This window comes from Nesoenas mayeri (assembly GCF_963082525.1).
Source record: "Nesoenas mayeri genome assembly, chromosome: 1".
NCBI lineage: Eukaryota > Metazoa > Chordata > Aves > Columbiformes > Columbidae > Nesoenas > Nesoenas mayeri.
In genome coordinates this window covers 15,141,790-15,160,516 of record NC_137541.1, presented here as the reverse complement: position 1 = coordinate 15,160,516, position 18,727 = coordinate 15,141,790, and the positions used below count along the sequence as shown (strand labels likewise).

General features: G+C 38.8%; 1 protein-coding gene across 7 annotated transcripts in view; it reads left to right on the top strand.

Annotated features, from left to right (window-relative positions):
• ATXN7L1 (ataxin 7 like 1) overlaps positions 1-15,579 on the top strand; it is a 115,549-nt gene extending 99,970 nt beyond the window's left edge. For 6 of the 7 annotated variants that reach the window (XM_080363534.1, XM_080363529.1, XM_080363530.1 and 3 more), the window contains 4 exons: positions 1,294-1,415; positions 4,405-5,350; positions 9,396-9,470; positions 12,702-15,579. In XM_080363534.1, the coding sequence (XP_080219660.1) occupies positions 1,294-1,415; positions 4,405-5,350; positions 9,396-9,470; positions 12,702-12,743 (1,185 nt within the window). In that variant the 3' untranslated portion in view covers positions 12,744-15,579. Of the gene's footprint in view, positions 1-1,293; positions 1,416-4,404; positions 5,351-9,395; positions 9,471-12,248 lie in introns of all 7 variants that reach the window. The other variant, XM_080363528.1, reaches the window with a different exon arrangement.
• Positions 15,580-18,727: the final 3,148 nt, after the last annotated feature.

The following is an 18,727-nucleotide window of genomic DNA, read 5'->3' as shown; positions in this document are numbered from 1 at the left end:
TTTACAGACACCGTCAGTGAGGCATGGCTGGCAAAAGCCATTTTGTTGTAGGATCCTGGTTCTGGATCAAGGCAAATATCAGTGACTCATCTGTTCTTTGACATCTCAACATCTCTCAACTGAAGCAGTTACTGGGGGTGCAGCTGTTCTTAGGCCGTATCAAGGTGAAGTCAGTAAAGATGGTGCAAATCCCCTTCAGCACAGTTCTTGCTCACTTTCTACATTTTATATAGAAGTGAACTCTTTTCCTTACATAGTCCCTCTCCCAGCAAAGTGGTAATAACAGCCGGGGACAAGGCAATAGCTTCTTAAACTGCCTCTTAGTGGGAACTGAGCAGTATCACTGGGAGGTGAGGCCAGTTTATCAGCTTAGGTGGTAGTTTTAATTAACCTGTTTAACCTTGTCATGAAACAGACTTAAGGTAAACAGTTAAAGTCAGCACTTGCTCTCCATTAAGCTGAAAAGTCCTTTAAATTGATGCGTTCCTATCGCATCAGTAGCTTCTGCTCTCAGCCAGAATTTGTGTGCCTTGGTCCTTGTGTGATGGAGAGCTGTCTTGTTTTCTGAAGATGGTTTATAACAGGTTTCTCTCCCACAAATAGGTCTTGCGGCAGTTCTCTACGTAACATAAGATCAGTAAAACTGAAGAAAGGGTAGATTCCCGATCATCCCGTTTCAGTGTAGTAGGACTTTGCAGGAAGTACTCCTGAGCTCTGCAGAATTCGCAAAATATTTACTACTCCTCTAGGTGATTTTCAAACACTGAAGAGTGTACCTGGTGCTCTGTTATTGCATAGGTGCCATGGATAAGAATTTATTTTTTTACTGAAATACCACTGGTGTGTTTATTTATTAAACAGATATTGAAGATGCTCTTATTGCACCTTTTTTCTCTTTGGTTATATTTTTATTCCTGTTACACAATTACAAGATCTAATGTGCACAAAAGGGTGTAACTTCTTCTGAGGCATTAAGAGTATTATTAGCCAGAATTGGTTCCTTAACAGTCCCACAGCATTTATATCCTTTCCATGTAACACAGGAACCTCATAGTAAACTGACTTGTTTATAATGTATATGAAATATACTTTATACTAAGCTTAAACATTATGCACATAGTTCATATATCATGCAAAAAGTATTTATCATGCAGATAGTGAAAAACACCTTCTTAAAGGTGTTCTTTTATGCACAATACAAATTACAAAGGGGTTCTTTGATCTAAAAATTATAATTATTTTATAATGTGGAAATTATTTTTTAAAACAACATTGAAATATCTTTGCTTTCAGTTTTGTTCATATGGCAGTCGCTTAATGGGAAGAGGGTACTACGTCTTTGACAGAAGATGGGACCATTTCCGATTCGCACTAAACTCCATGGTAGAAAAACACTTGAACTCACAGATGTGGAAGTAAGTGGGATTTTTACAGTTGGTGGGTATTTTAACATTTGAAAATCTGTATTAAATCATAGCAGTAATATGAATATAAGTTTTCTCTGTTACGGAATATGCAGAACAACAGAACAATCCCCTATTCTGATGTAAATTTCTGACAGATTTAGGACTTCCTGTTAGTCCCTCTGAATCTGGGGAGGAATAATTCAATAGCTCTGTTAATATAACTTAAAAGCATTAAAGCACGGTGTTTTCTGGGTTTGGAGGTGTGTTTTGCTGTCGTATCATTTTATAACAGACAGGTTAGATTTTGCCTAGATTTTTATACCTGTATCATGCAACTGTATCACCCGTTTAGACTTTCCTCTGTAAGTGTCATGCTGTAAGATGGAACTCAACACTCATTTGCCTGTGCATGACATGGAATGTGATGCTTTTTTAGTCCATAGTACCCTTGCTGGCTGTTGAGTCTTAAAATTCTGATTATTAGCCACTATTGAAACACCTCTATATCACATATACAGGTTCCAAGCACCTTGGCTGCACAGATACATTAAAATAGAGTGCACTTCTAAAAGAGATGTTGATTCTTTAAACAACATATGTATTTGAAAAACTCGTGGCATCTGCAGCTAGGATTGATTTTTTGGTGGTATTCTGCTACAGAATATACATTCTTCTTCTAGTGTAATGACCCTAAAGCGCAGTGTTTCATGTCACTGTTTATTATCAGGACTGTGTTATATTCACTGGATGCCAACCATTAGATAAACAAGGTTTGATTTTTATTTAAGTATCTTTTTGAAACTCTAAAGCTTGGCTTGTCTGACTGACCTGGTAACTTGATGATAACAGCGCTATTATGCTGGGAGACATAGTTTGGAAATGGTTGGGTTTGCCGTAAAAGGGCCCATCTCACGTCTGTTTACAGACAGATAATACTCTTCTACTTTGTAAATCTGGCTGTTAACTAGCGTCTGTCACCTTCCACAAATAAAAATAATTTGGTTTTCTTAAATCTGAGAAAATGTGTCACTAGTACCACTGCTATCACGAAAAACGAAAGTATAGTAGTTATGTGATACGAGAAATAAACAGGCCTCACCCTGCTCCCGCTAAATCCAATTGTAAATGTTTTCCCAAATTCTAGCTGTTAATGTAATCTCTAATATTTTAATGAATTCCACCCGTACTGACTTGTCTGTAGAACACAGGAAGCTCACAGTGCTTAACCCCTATTGTATTCTCCCGTTGTCCTCAGTGCTCCTCTGGACTGATCTTTTCCTGTCTTCCCCAGGCAGGAGTTTGTGTAAAGCCATTATTTTATAACTGGTGCTAGTGCAGCTCTGTAGTCGTGGCTAAAGGTACAGGGATGCAAGGCCATGTTTTGAGAATGGTAGCGACATTTACAAAGTACTTTTTATCCCTGGTTCTCAAGTACTTTACAAGGTGGGTAAGAATAATTGGCCCTTCTTCAAAAATAACCTGAGGAACAGATCTGATAAGCAGCTTTGTTCACATAGCACATCACAGGCAGTCGGGGCTTCCTCGTTTCTGGCTGCACGGACTGTATGTAATCCCTTATGTAATTGTGCCATAAACAGTGTTCTGTCTGACAGTCTCCATAGGAGGAATACCAGGAAAGGACACTTGTAATTAGGATTTGATTGATGATAAAACAGCACACCCAGTGCTGCTCTTTTATCCTTCTTCTTTGAGGGCAAGAATAAGTCTTCAAAAACTGAAAAGGTGTCAGTAGTGAGGATAATAAGGGCAGAGTTATGGTGATGTGCAGGTTCTTAAAGCAAAACAGTATTAAACTGTGAATTAAATTTTAGTCTAAATAATGAGAAAAGCTCACATGATAATTTTCCTAGAAACATTATGGCAGTCTGGTTCTTTGTTAACACTGGGCTAGATAAAATAATAGAAGATGGTGGCTGAATAGGAAGGAATTTGAATACATTCCACTAATTTCACAGGTGCTATTAAATTTTATTCTCAGCATATTATTCAATGAGTTATGAAGATTATTAAGCGTTGTTTGATATTTTATCAATTTTTCAATATCAGTGAAATTAATCAATAACTAACCTAGCTAATCCCATCTAAGCGGCTCTCAAATGAGCTGTTGGGAGTAGCACTGCATTGGGAAAGGGATGAGCTTTTCTCCTTTTCATCTTTAAGCTCCGTGATTAAGTGCTTCACAAACCCCCAAACTGGCTTGTTTACTATGCTCATCAAATCTAACCTGTAAGTTTAGATTGATATTGAAACTGTTCCTCAACTTGAACTTTCAAGCAAAACATATGCAATGAATGAACCAGGGTGAGTGGAATGTTTATAGGTGCCACCATCAGGCATTTTATTCGCATTTTTAATTGTTTGGTAAAACGGGAGAGGAAAAAATGAAATTAAATTTGTCACAAGGTGGTTAAATTGTAACACTGTGCATTTAACTGCTGCATGGGGCACTTGTGCTGAAGTGGAGCTCAGTTGTGGTTTGAGTTACATAGTTCAGGGCTCATGGGCCATGACAGAATTTTATAGGGAAAATTATGCTGCATAGTTCTTGACCTGTTCATCTTCTGTTAGGTCTCTGCTGCCTTCACAGACATAATGTGCCTCATTTCAAAATTATTTTTTAGGAAAATATACTTAATGATCCAGCTTTCCTGAATCTTTACAAATTAAAACACACATGGTTTGGGTTTGTGGTTTGTATTAAATCCCAAAGAGCCTCATAATGGAATTGCAAGTTTAAAAAGAGGGGAAAAAATCGGAAGTGAAAGTATTTTTAGGCCGTTGTAGAATGCAGAGCTGATTTTGAACTGTGAATAGTTAAATATATGTGATTGGTAGAATAGGGGTCAAAACTATAATGAACTAGGTTTGCCTTTTTTAGTGAATTGCTCCTTCCCAGAAATCCTTTCCTGTCTTCATTGTTTGGCTGGAATTTTTTATGGATCTAAACTGTTTGGTTTTTTTTCTCTTCTCTGTTTAGGAAAATTCCTCCCGCAGCGGATAGTCCCATGCCTTCTCCTGCAGCACATGTCTCCACTCCCTTTCCAGCATCAGTCTTGCAGCCTTTCAGCAACCCCAGTGCGGTGTATATTCCTTCAACACCTATCAGTTCAAGAATCACGTCTTCTCCCTACATAATGACGTCAGCCATGCTATCAAATGCAGCCTTTGTGACAACGTCAGAAACTAATTCCATTATGTCACACACTACAGCTTTTCCTCACGTGGCTGCAAGCCTAAGTATCATGGACTCCACTTTTAAGGCGCCATCAGCTGTGTCACCAGTGCCAGCAGTCATCCCTTCCCCATCCCACAAGCCATCCAAAACAAAAACCAGCAAATCCTCAAAAGTCAAAGACCTGTCATCTCGGGGTGATGAGTCTTCAAGTAACAAAAAGAAAAAGCCGCAGTCATCGTCATCATCGTCCTCGTTATCTTTGCAGACTTCTTCCTCATCTTCATTTTCAGGGTCCCACAAAAAGAACTGTGTCCTGAACCCCAGTTCAACTTTGAACTCCTATCAGGCTACATCTTCCTACAACAGTATGTCTGTGCACAATACAAATAACGGAACAAGCCCACTCAGTGCCAAATCGGAGCCCTCAGGACGGACTTCACTATCGAGTAGTTCGACAGACTCAGTGAAACACATGAGCATGGTAGTGAGCAGTATTGACTCTTCTAACCTGTCTGTATCTTCTCTTGTGCACCACTCAGGGGACCACTCCCTGGGAGCGCACAACGCAGTGTCTTCTCTACCCCTTTCGTTCGACAAATCAGAAGGAAAAAAACGAAAAAACTCTAGTTCTAGTAGCAAAGCCTGTAAAATCACTAAAATGCCTGGTATGAATAGTGTTCATAGAAAGAGCACTGCCAACCTTATTTCTGCAGTGCCAGATCCTACAAGCAGCTCCATCTCTCGGCAGGTAAGGGACCCTTCCAGTTATTTTTTTGCAGGTCATGTCTGACTTACGTGAAGTATTTCATGTGTTCTGAAAATACTGTGTTTGCTTCAGATAGCTTTTCATCGCACAACTTAACTTGCTAGGTTAATACAGAAACTTACTTGTATTTGTTTTGTATGAATCACAGAAAGATGCTTTGAGAGGTAAACAAAAAAAACCTACTTTCTTAAAATATTTTTATGAGATTTTTTAATTCAGTTAATAAAGTAGCCATTTGTATCTCTGAAAGTAAAATTGAATGTCCAGACCGGATAAATAATTTTTAGAAAGTAACTTTTTTTCTTAATTCTCATCTCTCTGAAATAAATGATGTCATTAAAACAGGAAGATAAGAGTCAGCATTTATGTTTATTTCTTTTCCCAAACTTGTTGCTGATTCATTTTTAAATGTTATGCAAGTCACCTCTTTCTCTTATGTAAAACGTTTGCATCTACTGTTCCCCTGGGGAGAGTCAGAGATGCGTGACCTCAGATGCTGTATCCTGTTTGAAATTGGAAAAATTAAGAAATTAAGATCTTAACCAGTGGACATTTGGTTATCTTTTTTAGTGTACATGCAATAAGAATACTGAAGTCAGCACAACAGATAAGGTTACACACTCTTACTTCATTGTCTCTAGAAATAGAGCTTTGACTTCTCTTTCGGTGAGGCTTATATAAGGACAAAAGCGTGTGTGAATTAAAATTAGGTGGAAAAGCTGCCAATATGGTCTTTATAATGATCTACAGTTTCATTCTGCTCCCATGTCCAGCGCTATACAGTGCACAGAAAACACAGCTTGGCCCTGATGTCTGGGAGACAAAACCATGGAAAACAGATTACCTCAGAAAATCCGGAGAAGGTAGCATAGGAGAATTTTGTTTGAGAAACTCTAATTTCCTAACAATATTGTGCATTAAATGGAATTTGGAAATGGAGGGGGTAAGGTCTTGGGCAAGGCAACCCACAGGTAATAGCAGACAGGAATGGTAGTGGAAGAAGAGAATAAGCAAATTCTAGAACTGGTATAGCAGGCAGAAGAAAGCTCTCAAAGAATGGCTTAGCAGGTATATTTTCTCTGCTACTTCCAGCAGGGGTGCAACTGAGATGATTTGTTTGGCTTTTAAAAATGGGTAGTGGCATTGTCTTTCTATTTTAAGCTTTTTAAATGTGTCCTGCATCTTTAAGTCACTGCAGTCAGTGGAGGATGCTGTAAATTCTTACTTCTGTCACGTATCTGATTTTTAAAATGTGTACCCCAAAAAATTAAATTGCCCTGAGATATATGATCTCAAATGGGAATTAAAACTAAATACAAGTTGTTACTTTGGTATAAACATTGGTAGTAGGAAATGGCTTGTACACAGTACATGGGCTGTAGCCGTAGCCAGTGCAGTTTGGGGAACAGGCGCACGCAGGAGGTTGTGAGTTCAAATTCCGACTCCCCTAGTGAGTAAAGCTGTTCCAGTTTGTGATGTGTGTCAGCATGTTGGACAGTAATTGAAGTAAATAAACCACAATCAGAGGTCTTTGCTGAATATTTCTAAACTTACAATTCATGCTAATAATTTTTTTCCTGAAGTAAAAGGTTAAATATATGTAATGAGTGTAATGATATACAGATTGTTAATCATAATATTTTTATATACATGTACAGATGCATACACATATATAGGTATACATGCATATATATGTCTATATGTATGTAAAAGTTGGTCATACTTTCTTCTTATACTGGCTGGTCTTTGGAGCTACACTAGTCATCAAAAGCAGGAGGTAAAGTGGAGTTGATTGTATTTCAGATGTCTGGCTGGCAGCTAGTTTTGACGAGGATACTGAATTATATGCAATAACAAAATAGACATTTCCTACTGTTTATTTATGCTATAAAGAAATGAGACTCGTACCCACTTAAGTATATGGGTCAAATAATGTTACATACTGTACATGCGAATATTAAAACTCTGGAAAATACTCGAAATCACTTTTGAGCTTTGCTGGTTTGACTTGCTGTGTTCTAGAAATGCAATCACAGTAGAAATTCCACAAAAAGATCAGTATTACTTAAAATGTTGCTCCTTATCCTTGATGTAATAGGGCAAATTAAATTAAGAGAATAAGAATACAGAAAAATGCTCAAGTGACCAATTAATAGGCTCAGGTGGGGTTTTTTTCTAATTCAATTCGTGCCTGGCCTAGATAGGTAGTAACTGAAAGTGTTAGCCACTGGGTTTTGAAGTATACTTTTAAAAGAAAAGGACTTGCATCCTGGCTGCAGCCTAATCCTTTGAAAATGGTGTTCCCAGCATTAAAGACCCAACACAAGTGGGAATCTTTCTTATTTTCACTGGGTGCTGTAACTGTTGGGTCTGTTGGTCCCAGCTCAGAACCAGGACGGGCCGTGCTGGGGCTGTGCTGCTCCTGGCTGTGCCTTGTGCGCAGTCGGGCGGGTGGCAGCCGTGGCAGCACCAAGTGAATGGAAGCCTCAGGATGCGGAATATTCCCTCTTGGCATTCTCAGATCTCAGCAAGTCAAATTTCCTAGTGGCTCTTTTCTCATTTGAAAAGTGGACATATTTTATTGTGGAAGGAATTTATGAATATTATAATGGTGGATGTAGAGAAGAAAGGTTTGCAGGCATGCCATGATGTTCTGAAGGGCTAGGAAAGATTTTACAAGGTTATGTATCTTTAGTCAAGATACTGAAGAAAAGCACGTTGCTACCTGGAGAACAGCTGTGACATGGAAAACAACAAGCTAAAGGGAACAGGACAGACAGAGTCCTGCCCTTTTAGTCTTTGTGCACCACAGGAGCTTCCTTCAGAATTGGCTGTAAATAAAAACTTTAAACATTTTTTCTGAATAGAATGTGAATAGAGAACACTGTTTGAGTCACTGTGTGAGGAAGAGTAGATATGGAGAGGGAAACAAAGGCTACCTTACCCTTCATACGTGAAATGGCAATGTAACAAATGGTGTTGCAGAAGGAAAGGAGAAACCTGCGATGTTGGTGAAAACCCTGCCAGCCAACGCCACAGTCCCATCTATTCAGTAAGAAACTTGCAGCTGCATTTCTCACTGTTTAGAAGACAGGCCCTTGCTGCCTCTCCATCAAGTGATTAAAGCTGATGTTCCTTGAAGTCCATTGACCTCGTGAATAACTATTCAAAGTCCAGTCATCTGCCAGTTGCAGGCAGGTGTCCATGGTTGGTTTTTATCAGCCTTGTAGCCCCTGAGGAACTGCTGCTGTGACTCAACAGCTGTCTTCCCTTTTGTATCTCAACAGCGATATCTGCACTATGTTTGTGGGTCGTTGGAGAAAAAACTAAGACAGGGTGCACTTGCAGAGTGCTGTAATCTCTCCAGTATTGAAATGTGCAGATTGAATATTGCAGTATTTTAACTAAGTATTTTTAAAATGTATGTGTACTATGAGTTTGCACTCCAAAGAAATCCTTTGATGCAGTAAATTGATACAATTGCAAATTTAAACTTCTGGAGTTTGATTCTTCTGATTAATATTTGCTTTATTGGGCAATGACAAATGAAGGCTCTATGTGGAAGAAAAAAATAATAACTTAGGGCATGCTATGGTACTTGGCCACTTGCTTTAAACTCCCCGGGAATGGAGAGGGTCCCCGGGGCCAAGTCCATGACCTTGAGCACTCTTTGCTCTCTTGTTGCTGAGCAGCTGCACTAAGTGACTCCAGTAACTAGAAAAACAAGTATTTTGGTCTAGAGAGGTGAGGTTTTATAATCTGTATTCCTCCAATAACTGTTTCCTATGTTGTTTTCTGACCTGTAATAGTATTTATGTGCCTTTTGAGAGTTTACTTAAAGTATACAGGCTCTGAGAGATAATTATTACTTTATCTGAAGAAGCGTATCCTTTGCAATAGCAAAATACCTGTGTTCCAAATGCAAAGCAATTAGTACCACTTCACACAGGAAAGGGAAGCCCATTACCAGCATCTCCATTCAACTGACAAACATGCCTCTCAATACTGCTCAATTAATGTCTTTCAGATTGGAAAAAATAGCAGTGTAGCTTTGTCACAATCCAGTCCTTCGAGTACATCAAACCCCGTACACAACAGACAAGTAAGTTGCTTTGGGAAAAAAGTGTACTTAAGTAGTCTGTAAGCGGTTTTGAAATCTTTTATATTGTAACACCTTAAAATGTAAGTTCATTATGAATACAATTCTTTATAGAAACTGTCTGTCAGTGAACTAATATTAGATTTCTCCTCTCACTTATTTTTTTCCAGCTGTTTTCTCCTCTGAGATTTATGAATAACAAGTTTTCCTCTTGTGTTTGACCACCTGCAGTACACCTCAGGTTGGCTTATGTGCTGCGCACTGGCTGTTGCTTTGGTGATATCAACGCAGCAGCAGCAGAAACTGCGCAGGACCCAGCTAAGCTGATGTGTTTTTTCTGTCCAGCTTCCCCTGCTGAGATGACACAGCACAGTCCCCAGACTGGCATAGAGGGGACAGCATTTAAAAATAGGCCAGAAGTGACAGCAGCACAAGGACAACAGAAGTGGGACAGAGAAGGCAGGGCACTTGACTATTCAGAGAAACTAATCTGAAAGCATAACTAAGCTAAGCATGATCTGAGTTCTTAGACTGTGAAAAATCCTTAGCACTTCCACCACACCTGTTCATCACACAGACTGCTAGTCAGAGAATTATAATAAATGCTGTAACTCAGCTTTTTTGTGAGGACAGGTGCTTGAGCCATGATCCAGCCCTCATCTGTCGGGAGGACTGAGAGACTAGTTGATTTTTCTTAATATGGCATCTACTGTGTGATTCTCCAAGTTGAGTAGTTTATCAAAATTCACTATCAAGATTCTTGATATGAAAAGGTTTCCCACCTTAGCAAGGTGTAATCACAAGTAAACAAAAATTCCAGAGGATTTTTCTGTACAACCAGTCAGTATTTTAGAATTCTGTTACATATTCTGGCTAAGTCATACAGGAGTATTTATTCAAAATGGCTGTGCTGCTTAGTTTGTGCTGTGTAGACACAGCAAAAGAACAGTATGTTTGTAGTAATGATAACCCACAACCGTATCCCCATTAAACATATTTTAAATCACTCATATATTGAGATGAACTGCCAAACAGGATTTTTTCCCTCTTGGTGCTGAATGCGAAGCTGTATTTGTATGGCAGAACTACTCTGAAGGGAAAAAAGTGGACAGTTTCTTCATATTCATAGTGACTGACATTTTGCTGTGTGAGACAGTCATCCAGCTGCCAGGAACAAACATGGGATAAAGCTGTTCTGAAGTGGAAAACTGGTTTTGCTTTAGCCTCCTGCGTTAGTATAAAACACACAGTACCTGAGGAGCAGAGCTTGTGGGGATCTGTTGCCTTAACAGAACTAAACATTAATTTTGTGGCAGCCTTATGTAAACAGAGGCTATTGCTGAGCTTTTCAGCTGCCTGTTTCCGTAACTTTATCAAAAATAGAAGTACTTGTTTGTTTAAGCTCCACAAACTCTTTCTTGTTAAAAATATGTTTAAGTCACTTCGGTACTTGAGTATGGAGCTCAGAATACAAATTAAAAAATCAAGATGTTCTAAGTTTTATTAAACTTTTTTTTAAACTCTAACACAGGATTTTAGTATTTGGTACCATGAATAATGATTACCTGTCTAATGAATGCTTGCCACTGTCAAAATAAATCTGAGCTGCTTTGTTGACAGCTTTCATCTCCAGTCTAGCAACTGAATGGGCTCTAAACAAAATTTTAGTCTTAAACTGTGCTATAATATTTCTTTGTAAAGGTGTTATTAATTAGGTCACAATAAGTGGATCTGCAAGTATATGTTATGGCAGTCAAGATATTACCGGGGGAACCTGAGCTCTCTTGTTTTTAATGTTAGTGTTGTTAGAACCATGATAACCAGGGAGCCCCAGTGAAGCAAGGTCTGCAGGCAGAGACAGTCTCTGCTGGACACTGGGGTTTATAGTTGGAAAAAACAGGCCAGTTTTCATGAATACAAACCTGAAAGGCTTTCAGCAATGCAGTTTGAAGCAGAATTGCAGCTGCCAAGGTAAATGTGAGTACAGAGCAGTTACTCTGGGTTGCCTCCAGTGTGTTACCTGCTCAGGCAGCCTGTCAGGGCGAGCTGCTGGTGCAGAGGGGTTGGATGGGAGCAGATTGTTGCTTCTCCAGAGGAGTCCTCAACACGGGGTTGAGTGACTGGGTGGAAGGAGGCACTGTGGAGCTGGTGGTGGCTGTGAAGCCAGGCTGGTTGAAGCCGTGCTGGCCCACGGGCAGTCCTGCGGGGAACGCTGGCTTCCTGCCACAGGTGGCCAGCCAGAGCCCAGGGGATATGGGCAGTGCTGTGACAGCCACCCATTGCTGGGTGTTTGCCATTATGGAGCTGTGAGATAAAGATGCCCAAGGGTGGTTTTGATCTCACACAATTAGTTTCTTTTGGTGATTTGGCACATTTGTTAAGTACACTGTGCTCTGGGGTTCTCCTGTGGGGACTGGTGGCTGCCAGGATAACTGTGGGCCTGTCTGCTCTCTCCCCTCGCACTAAACTCAGTCAATTAAACTCCAACAAATTGTTCTCATTTCATGTTTAATTTGAATGTTGCTACATCTGTTTGAGACCTGAACAGGGGCTTGTATACATAAAAACATGCCTGTTTTTCCAACTACTGTTGCTTTAATGAAAAAAATATTACTCTTCCTTATAAAAGCTACTTGTTTTTTAACAAGCATTAATGGAACGGTAGTTTTGCAGTCAAATTATTTGTGCCTGTCAATACAGATTATGTATTAAAAGCTTGTTTTCTCCAGATTTTATCCTTGTTCTAGGTTTATAACTAATCAAGTGTTTTTGTCTTCATAGTGCTTTTAGGTGCCTGAATGTGTTAACACTTCAAGACCTCAGTATGCGGTGGTTTTTAAATACTGAGTAACTAGATCATTTTGTTAAGGGAAGGTGACAACGTGTATGCTGTGTGGGGATTCCTTGTGCATGAAAACATGCTGTGTAGAGGAAAAGATTCTTCAGAGTTGTCGTCTAATTGCTGCTCTTTACTTGTAATGACACACCAAGTTAATGAACATGAGATTCACCAAAGCTTACTAAAATCAGGCAGTCCCCAAAGGAAGTATGTTGTTTATTCAAAGCAGTTCCTTTTCTTAAAGGTCTAATGTAATCAGTAAACAAGAGGGAATTTAGTTCAGAGACTTGAAATAAATTCCTGCCATGAGTTCTGTCAGATGCAGATGTTATTAAAGTATTATATACTGAAAGACATTTTGTGATTTTTGAACCTGGCTCTGGTTTCTCTTTTAGAAGACATCAAACCGGACTGGTAGAATAAGGACTCTTCCATAACAAGGAAAAGGAACCAGCCTATAATCTCTAGCTCTCAGCAGCCCTACTCCACAGGGTTTTTCTTTTCTATGTCCTGCAGATGGATTTAATCTTTTATGAATTTGTGGTTTTAAAGATAATTAAATTTACAGAAAACTGTAATAGTGATTTGTTTAGTTTTTCACTTGTATTTGCCACTGATCTGTGCATTCTGCTTGGTTATGTTTCATGCCTTTTAAAGCTGTTAGCATTGCAATGCTCCCTTTGTTTCCTTACCAGAACACAGCGGACATTCCAAGAAAAAAATCCAGATCATGATTTGAATTTATTTAAAAGATCTCCAAATTTTTTCATTAAATTAAAATTACAGTAATTCTGTATTTAAGCTTGTCCTATGGATAAAAATTGAGTGCATTTCTTAGTAATCTGCAAACAGCTGGGGCACTGCAACTTTAGGGACTAATCCTGACTGGTGCTCTGTACCTACAGCATTTAATAATTTCAGTGGGAATTCTGAGTGTTCAGCCTCTTCCAGGATCAGGCTCTTAAGGAATCTATACTTCAATCAATGCATAGAGGATTTTGCACCAAACTGTAATTAATGTTATCAGGGGCTCAACATGCAAAATCCCCATCTCTTGGGGGATTTCTAGACCCTTAAGATCCCAGCACTTGATAACTTCAGTGAACAGTTTGGGCTTGCAAGGACAGGACTTGAGCAGATTGGCTTGCATTAACAGAATTGCACTGACAGTGTTTCTTATAGGATTACTGAAGAATTTTTTAATAAAATATAGATTTTATAATCAGGAAGCCAATACTAGGTACTGGAACAATAGTACAGAGGAGTTAATTTTTATTTCTACAGTGTTAAAAGTGCACTTATATGCTGGTTTATTTACATCTTGGGGAAAGGCGAGAGACTGCAAATAGGGAGATTATTACTACTTTCTTTTTTAAAAAAAGAAGGCTTAAGGCAAATTTTAAGACTAAAAATGTTTAAGCAATTATAAACAAGGCTAGACCCTTTGAAAAAAGTTTAGAAATATTCTTAAAATAAATTTTTATAGTGTTAATTTTGTAATAATTTATGTTTTGCTATACTTCAGAGCTAACTGACCGGTATAGTTTCAGAAACAGTATGAAACTTAGGAAAGTTTAAGCAATGTTTATATTTTTAAAATGTTCTTTGAATTATGTTTTTATTGTACATTTCTTCAGACTGAAAAATGTGTACATATCTTTGTTATTTTTGCACAATTTTTGTCTTGTTCAGTTTTAGGAGCAGTACTATGTTGATTTTTTTAATTTATTTTGAGTTATAAAACTGCAGGAGTTGAAAAATCTCAGTAACAACGTCATCCTCTGTAATCAATGAACTGCTATTTCTAGTTATTGAGGGAAAACAGTGGTTGTGAGATTCAGTGGTTGCTTCTGAGAAATAATGCTAATCAGTGACTGAAGGAGCAATGTTGTAGTTGTAGGAAGCTTTAGCTCTTTCCATGCGTCTTTTCATTGGAAAGCTGGAATATGGAGCCTGTCCTTTGAATGCTGCTTGATTTTTTTTCAACTGGCTTACGCCTGACAGCATTTCAGGAAAGTTAAGCACCGAGTAAAATCCCACAGTGTTCTTTCATCAGCAAAGAATCATTAATGAATTATCTGTATCAAATAAAATCAGCCTGAAAAGCGAAATGGAAGTAAATCTTTGGAAAAAATGGATACAAACTGGACCAGCCTATAATGCATTATTAGTGTAGCATTCGCTCAGTAGTTCTTTTTCTTCCCCATTTGCCTGAAAATCTTGTGATTTGTTTCCAGCAATAGAGGCTCAGAAGCTTTGGTTGTTACACATACGCAATGCATAGGCCCGTCAGCCATAAAAAGCGACTTGGATAACTTGTATGCCTTCTTTTGTATTGATGTAACAATTGTACATAGTGCTGATTGACCTTTGTAGAGAATAGTTTATACAGCATATTCTATTATTGCTGATTCTCAGTGAACTATTGTTTTAAAAAAAAAAAGAAGAAAAAAAGAAATTTTTCTATTTACACCTTATATTTTGTTATGCTGTTGACCCATGGCACTTTAACAAAACTCTGTGGGTTTTGCATAGCTGGTCAGTCATGGGATATATTAAATAACTGTTGTTGCACAGAAATGAATTTGCACCTGCTCTATTGTGCTTTCCTACTACAGATTTTAGAACCTTTTCCAGAAGACTTTTGAAGAAAGCATGTCCAATCATTCTAAGAAAAAAAAATGCCATACTTGTACAGCCAATTTCTTTTCTACAATCCATATTTTGTAACACTAAGTATTTTCATTCTTTGTCCTGCACCTTTATGTATTAGCAGTATCAAATAGAATTCATTCCATGCTTGTGATAATTGTAAGCAGAATAAATGTCTAAAGTAGGTGTAAATAGTAAATTCTATGGCTTACAGTTTTAAAAAGGAAAACCAGAACAAACATGTATCTGATTGATACTGCCATGGTTCAACACCGGGCCTGGAGATATTCTCTAGTGAGCGATTGTATTTTTTGTTTTTTGCTTTATTATTATTATTTTTTTTTGTAACATGGCTTTGTAAATAAAATAATTTATATGTTTGTAAGAAACAGATAGAGTTTGTCATTATTTATCTTTGCAAAGCAAAAATGGTATCTATTGCATATATATATAGATATAGATATAGATATATTCATATGTATTCTTTCCCTTTTTCTTCCCAGAGGCTGAAGTGCACGTTGCAGGCAGCCAGCACTGAGAATGTGACTGGGAGTTCAAAAGACCTTCCCAGCTCTCTGTAGAGGGCAGAAGTGCTCTGGGATTATTTGTGACATTTGTGTCTAAAATATTTCTATATTTACATGTCCAGACACATGTGATGATCAGCTAGTGAGGTGTCTGCATGGATAAATCATTTTTAAATTCCTTTGCTTAGCCGAATGCATTTTCTCATTCCTTATCAATGTAAGAATTAACTTTGGTAAAGCTGCTAGATTTAGGAATTCTCACTTCAATGGGCAGTACAAATTTATAACCAGTCTCTTTATCACTGTTAATGCTAAAAGTGCAGCTTTTATCTAGGCGTTAAGATTCTTGTTCTGTGTAAAGCCTGTTCCAATTACAGATCAAATGAGATTTAAATTGTCCGTTGGCTTGTCAGCTCTGCAGAGAGGGTTGCAGTTTTTTCTCTCACTGCAAACATCTTCTGCAGTTCTGGGGAAGATGCACATTTTAATGCTCCTTTTCTGAAGTATCTGGAAACTTAGCCTTGGAGATCCTGTAGGGAAGCCGCTCACAATTCTGGTGTGATCTTTTTTAAAAGTAAGAAGTTTGGACTGCAAACTGGTTTTGTATGCAAACACTCAGAACTGGCAGAGGAGATAAAGCTGGCCTGTGTTACAGGAAACAGTTACTGAAGGAGGAAAATTTTACCTTCTAGGCAAACAGATTTTTGTGTAACATCTTGCATGTTATATGCATGTGGCAAATCTAATCCTGAACTTCCTCTTCACTGCCCAATTTGTGCCTTGGTCTGAGCTGTTTATATCTTGAAAACTTTTTTTGTTCAATCTTGAGTTTATCTTTTCTGGTGTAGAAAACCGGAACATCATGAAGTAACAGTGGATACAGCAGTTTATCTGATAAAGTGGTTCCCATGTACAGCTGAAGAGTGACATTCTGTTTGTAAGATGCTTTGTTATTTCTAGCAGCCGTTAGAAATTAAAGCAACAGCCAAGAAAATGGAATACAGCAGCCATGAGTTATTAGTTTCTTGCCATCATTGCCCATGGCCAGCAAAGGCCGAAGACCACTAAATTTATTTTCCAAATATGACTGAGTCATTTTCTTAGCACTTGTTATTTCATTAGAATGATTTACAAGCTGTTCTCTGGAGTTCATTTCCCCCACCCTTGTTTTGGTTACACAACAAGTATTTTGCTTGTAGCAGTACTCTCCTTCTTGTATTATCTAACGTGCTCTAAACAGTTTCAGAGGGAAGCAGATCACACTAACTTTTGTATTCATTGTACTCTTAGTTTTTATGCTTCTGTTTTTACCACAGAAATATTTATTTTAGAAGAAAGTCGTTGCTGTCTGCAACCAGTATCTGTTTTACTTTTCCAAATCTGTCAGGATTCACAATTGGAAGAAATGCCAAATACTGATTCCAGAAATATTTGGAGAAGATTCATACAACAGATTCAGACTTCAGAACACAAGAATGTTTATTTCATGCAATTTTTAGCCTGTTTTGTTCCTTGAGTACCTCTTGAAAGCTACTACTCAAAACAACTACAAAGCTCTTTTAAAACATACTTTCTTAAGTATGAGAACAATCAAGTTGATAATTCAGCAGCAGGTCCCTGGAGAATCCATCATGGATGGCGTGCATGCTCTTGTTGTCATTTTGTAATGCATCTCAAGTGACATGGGCGGGATTCTTCCGTGTGTGATTTTTTTTTTTTGGAGTTTCTGGCTGAGCTGCAGCAATATTTAGATCTACTCTGTGATCTGCTCTCCCTACAGAAGGGAGAAGGGAAGCTTTAGGGAAGCTCCCCCTGTTTTAGGGAAAGCTTGCCAGAAATACCCATCAGGATCCATGACAACCTGATTTGAGGGTAAGGACACCAGCCGGGATTCAAGATAGTGCACAACATTCAACTGCCACTTCGCAGCTTTCCCAAACCTGAAAGATTTAGCTCTGAAACTGAATCTGGGTTTGATTAACTTGCAGCAGTTACTAACGTGGTTGATGTGACACCACACGAAACTAGTTTTTCAGAAAAGCATGAACAAAGTGTATTTACAGAATGCTGTGAGTATAAAGGCCTGTTGGTGTAAATACAGTGAACGGCCTGATGACTTCGTGACTGCAGCCCTGTGAATCCCCTCTCTGTGTCAGCGGTTTCCAGCCTGGCCCCTACTGAGGCAGAGGAGGGACTGGTGGCAGAGTGAGCATCACCACAGAAGAGAAATCATCATCCCTTCCTTGTTGCACATTTACTCAGTGCTGAGTGCAAAACTGTGTCACAGGTGAGCAGACAGGCCACTGGGAAGGGACTTCTCGAGCTCAGTCCTTCAGGCTTTCCCACCACCGATGCAGAATATATAGACCTGTCACTTTAGTTCTGAAGATACTCGCAAGAGCCTATGCAAGAAACTTTCCCTTCTGGACATCTCCACTCTTAAATTGCAATGATTTGCCTTCCTTTTTCTTTAGTTTTCTCTTATTTTGACCCATAATCAGCTGGGGATTTGGGGCAGTTGGGTTTGTTTATTTTAATCTTGGCTTGAGTTACTTCTTCCTTGTCAATTCTCTTTAGGATTTGTGTTTGAAGCCCATAGCCTGAACAGTAGTACCAACAGTAATACCAATACGGGGCTTGCTGCTTCATTATCAAGGAGACCCCAAGAAGGTGCAAAAAGCTGGTTTTCATTTGTGTTATTTTGCAGACTGCACCAAAGTGCTACAGCTTCACACCCTGAGCGTGGATGCTTCCCAACAAAGAAAACTTTCAAGGGAAATGCTCCATTTGTGCTCCTTAACCTAAACTAATAAGCCAAGTGCACGTTTGCTTCTGGAGTACGTAACAGACTGAGTGTTGGGCCCTTCATTCCTCAAAGACAATTCTCTAATGCCTCTTTTCCTTACCCCTAGCATATTACTGGACCACTCACTCCCATGACCTCCACTGTTGATCTTCCAATCCCAAACTTCTTTCACCTGCAGTTAAATGCCAGTGACGCCTGGAAGACACCAGCTTCTCCATCTCGAGCTTCTGTCCAGGGCCTTTGGGCCCAGACTGCCTTCAAAATCCATTATGAGATTACCAAGAAAGGGAAAGAGGAATATAAATTGGAGCACAAAGTGAGTGGGTGAATGCTGTAATAAGCCTCTGGTTCCAACTCACCACTTGCCCTGACTTAAGGGGATGTAATAGCAGCCTGCTAATACTCATGAGAAAGTCACCAGGAGATCAGAGCCACC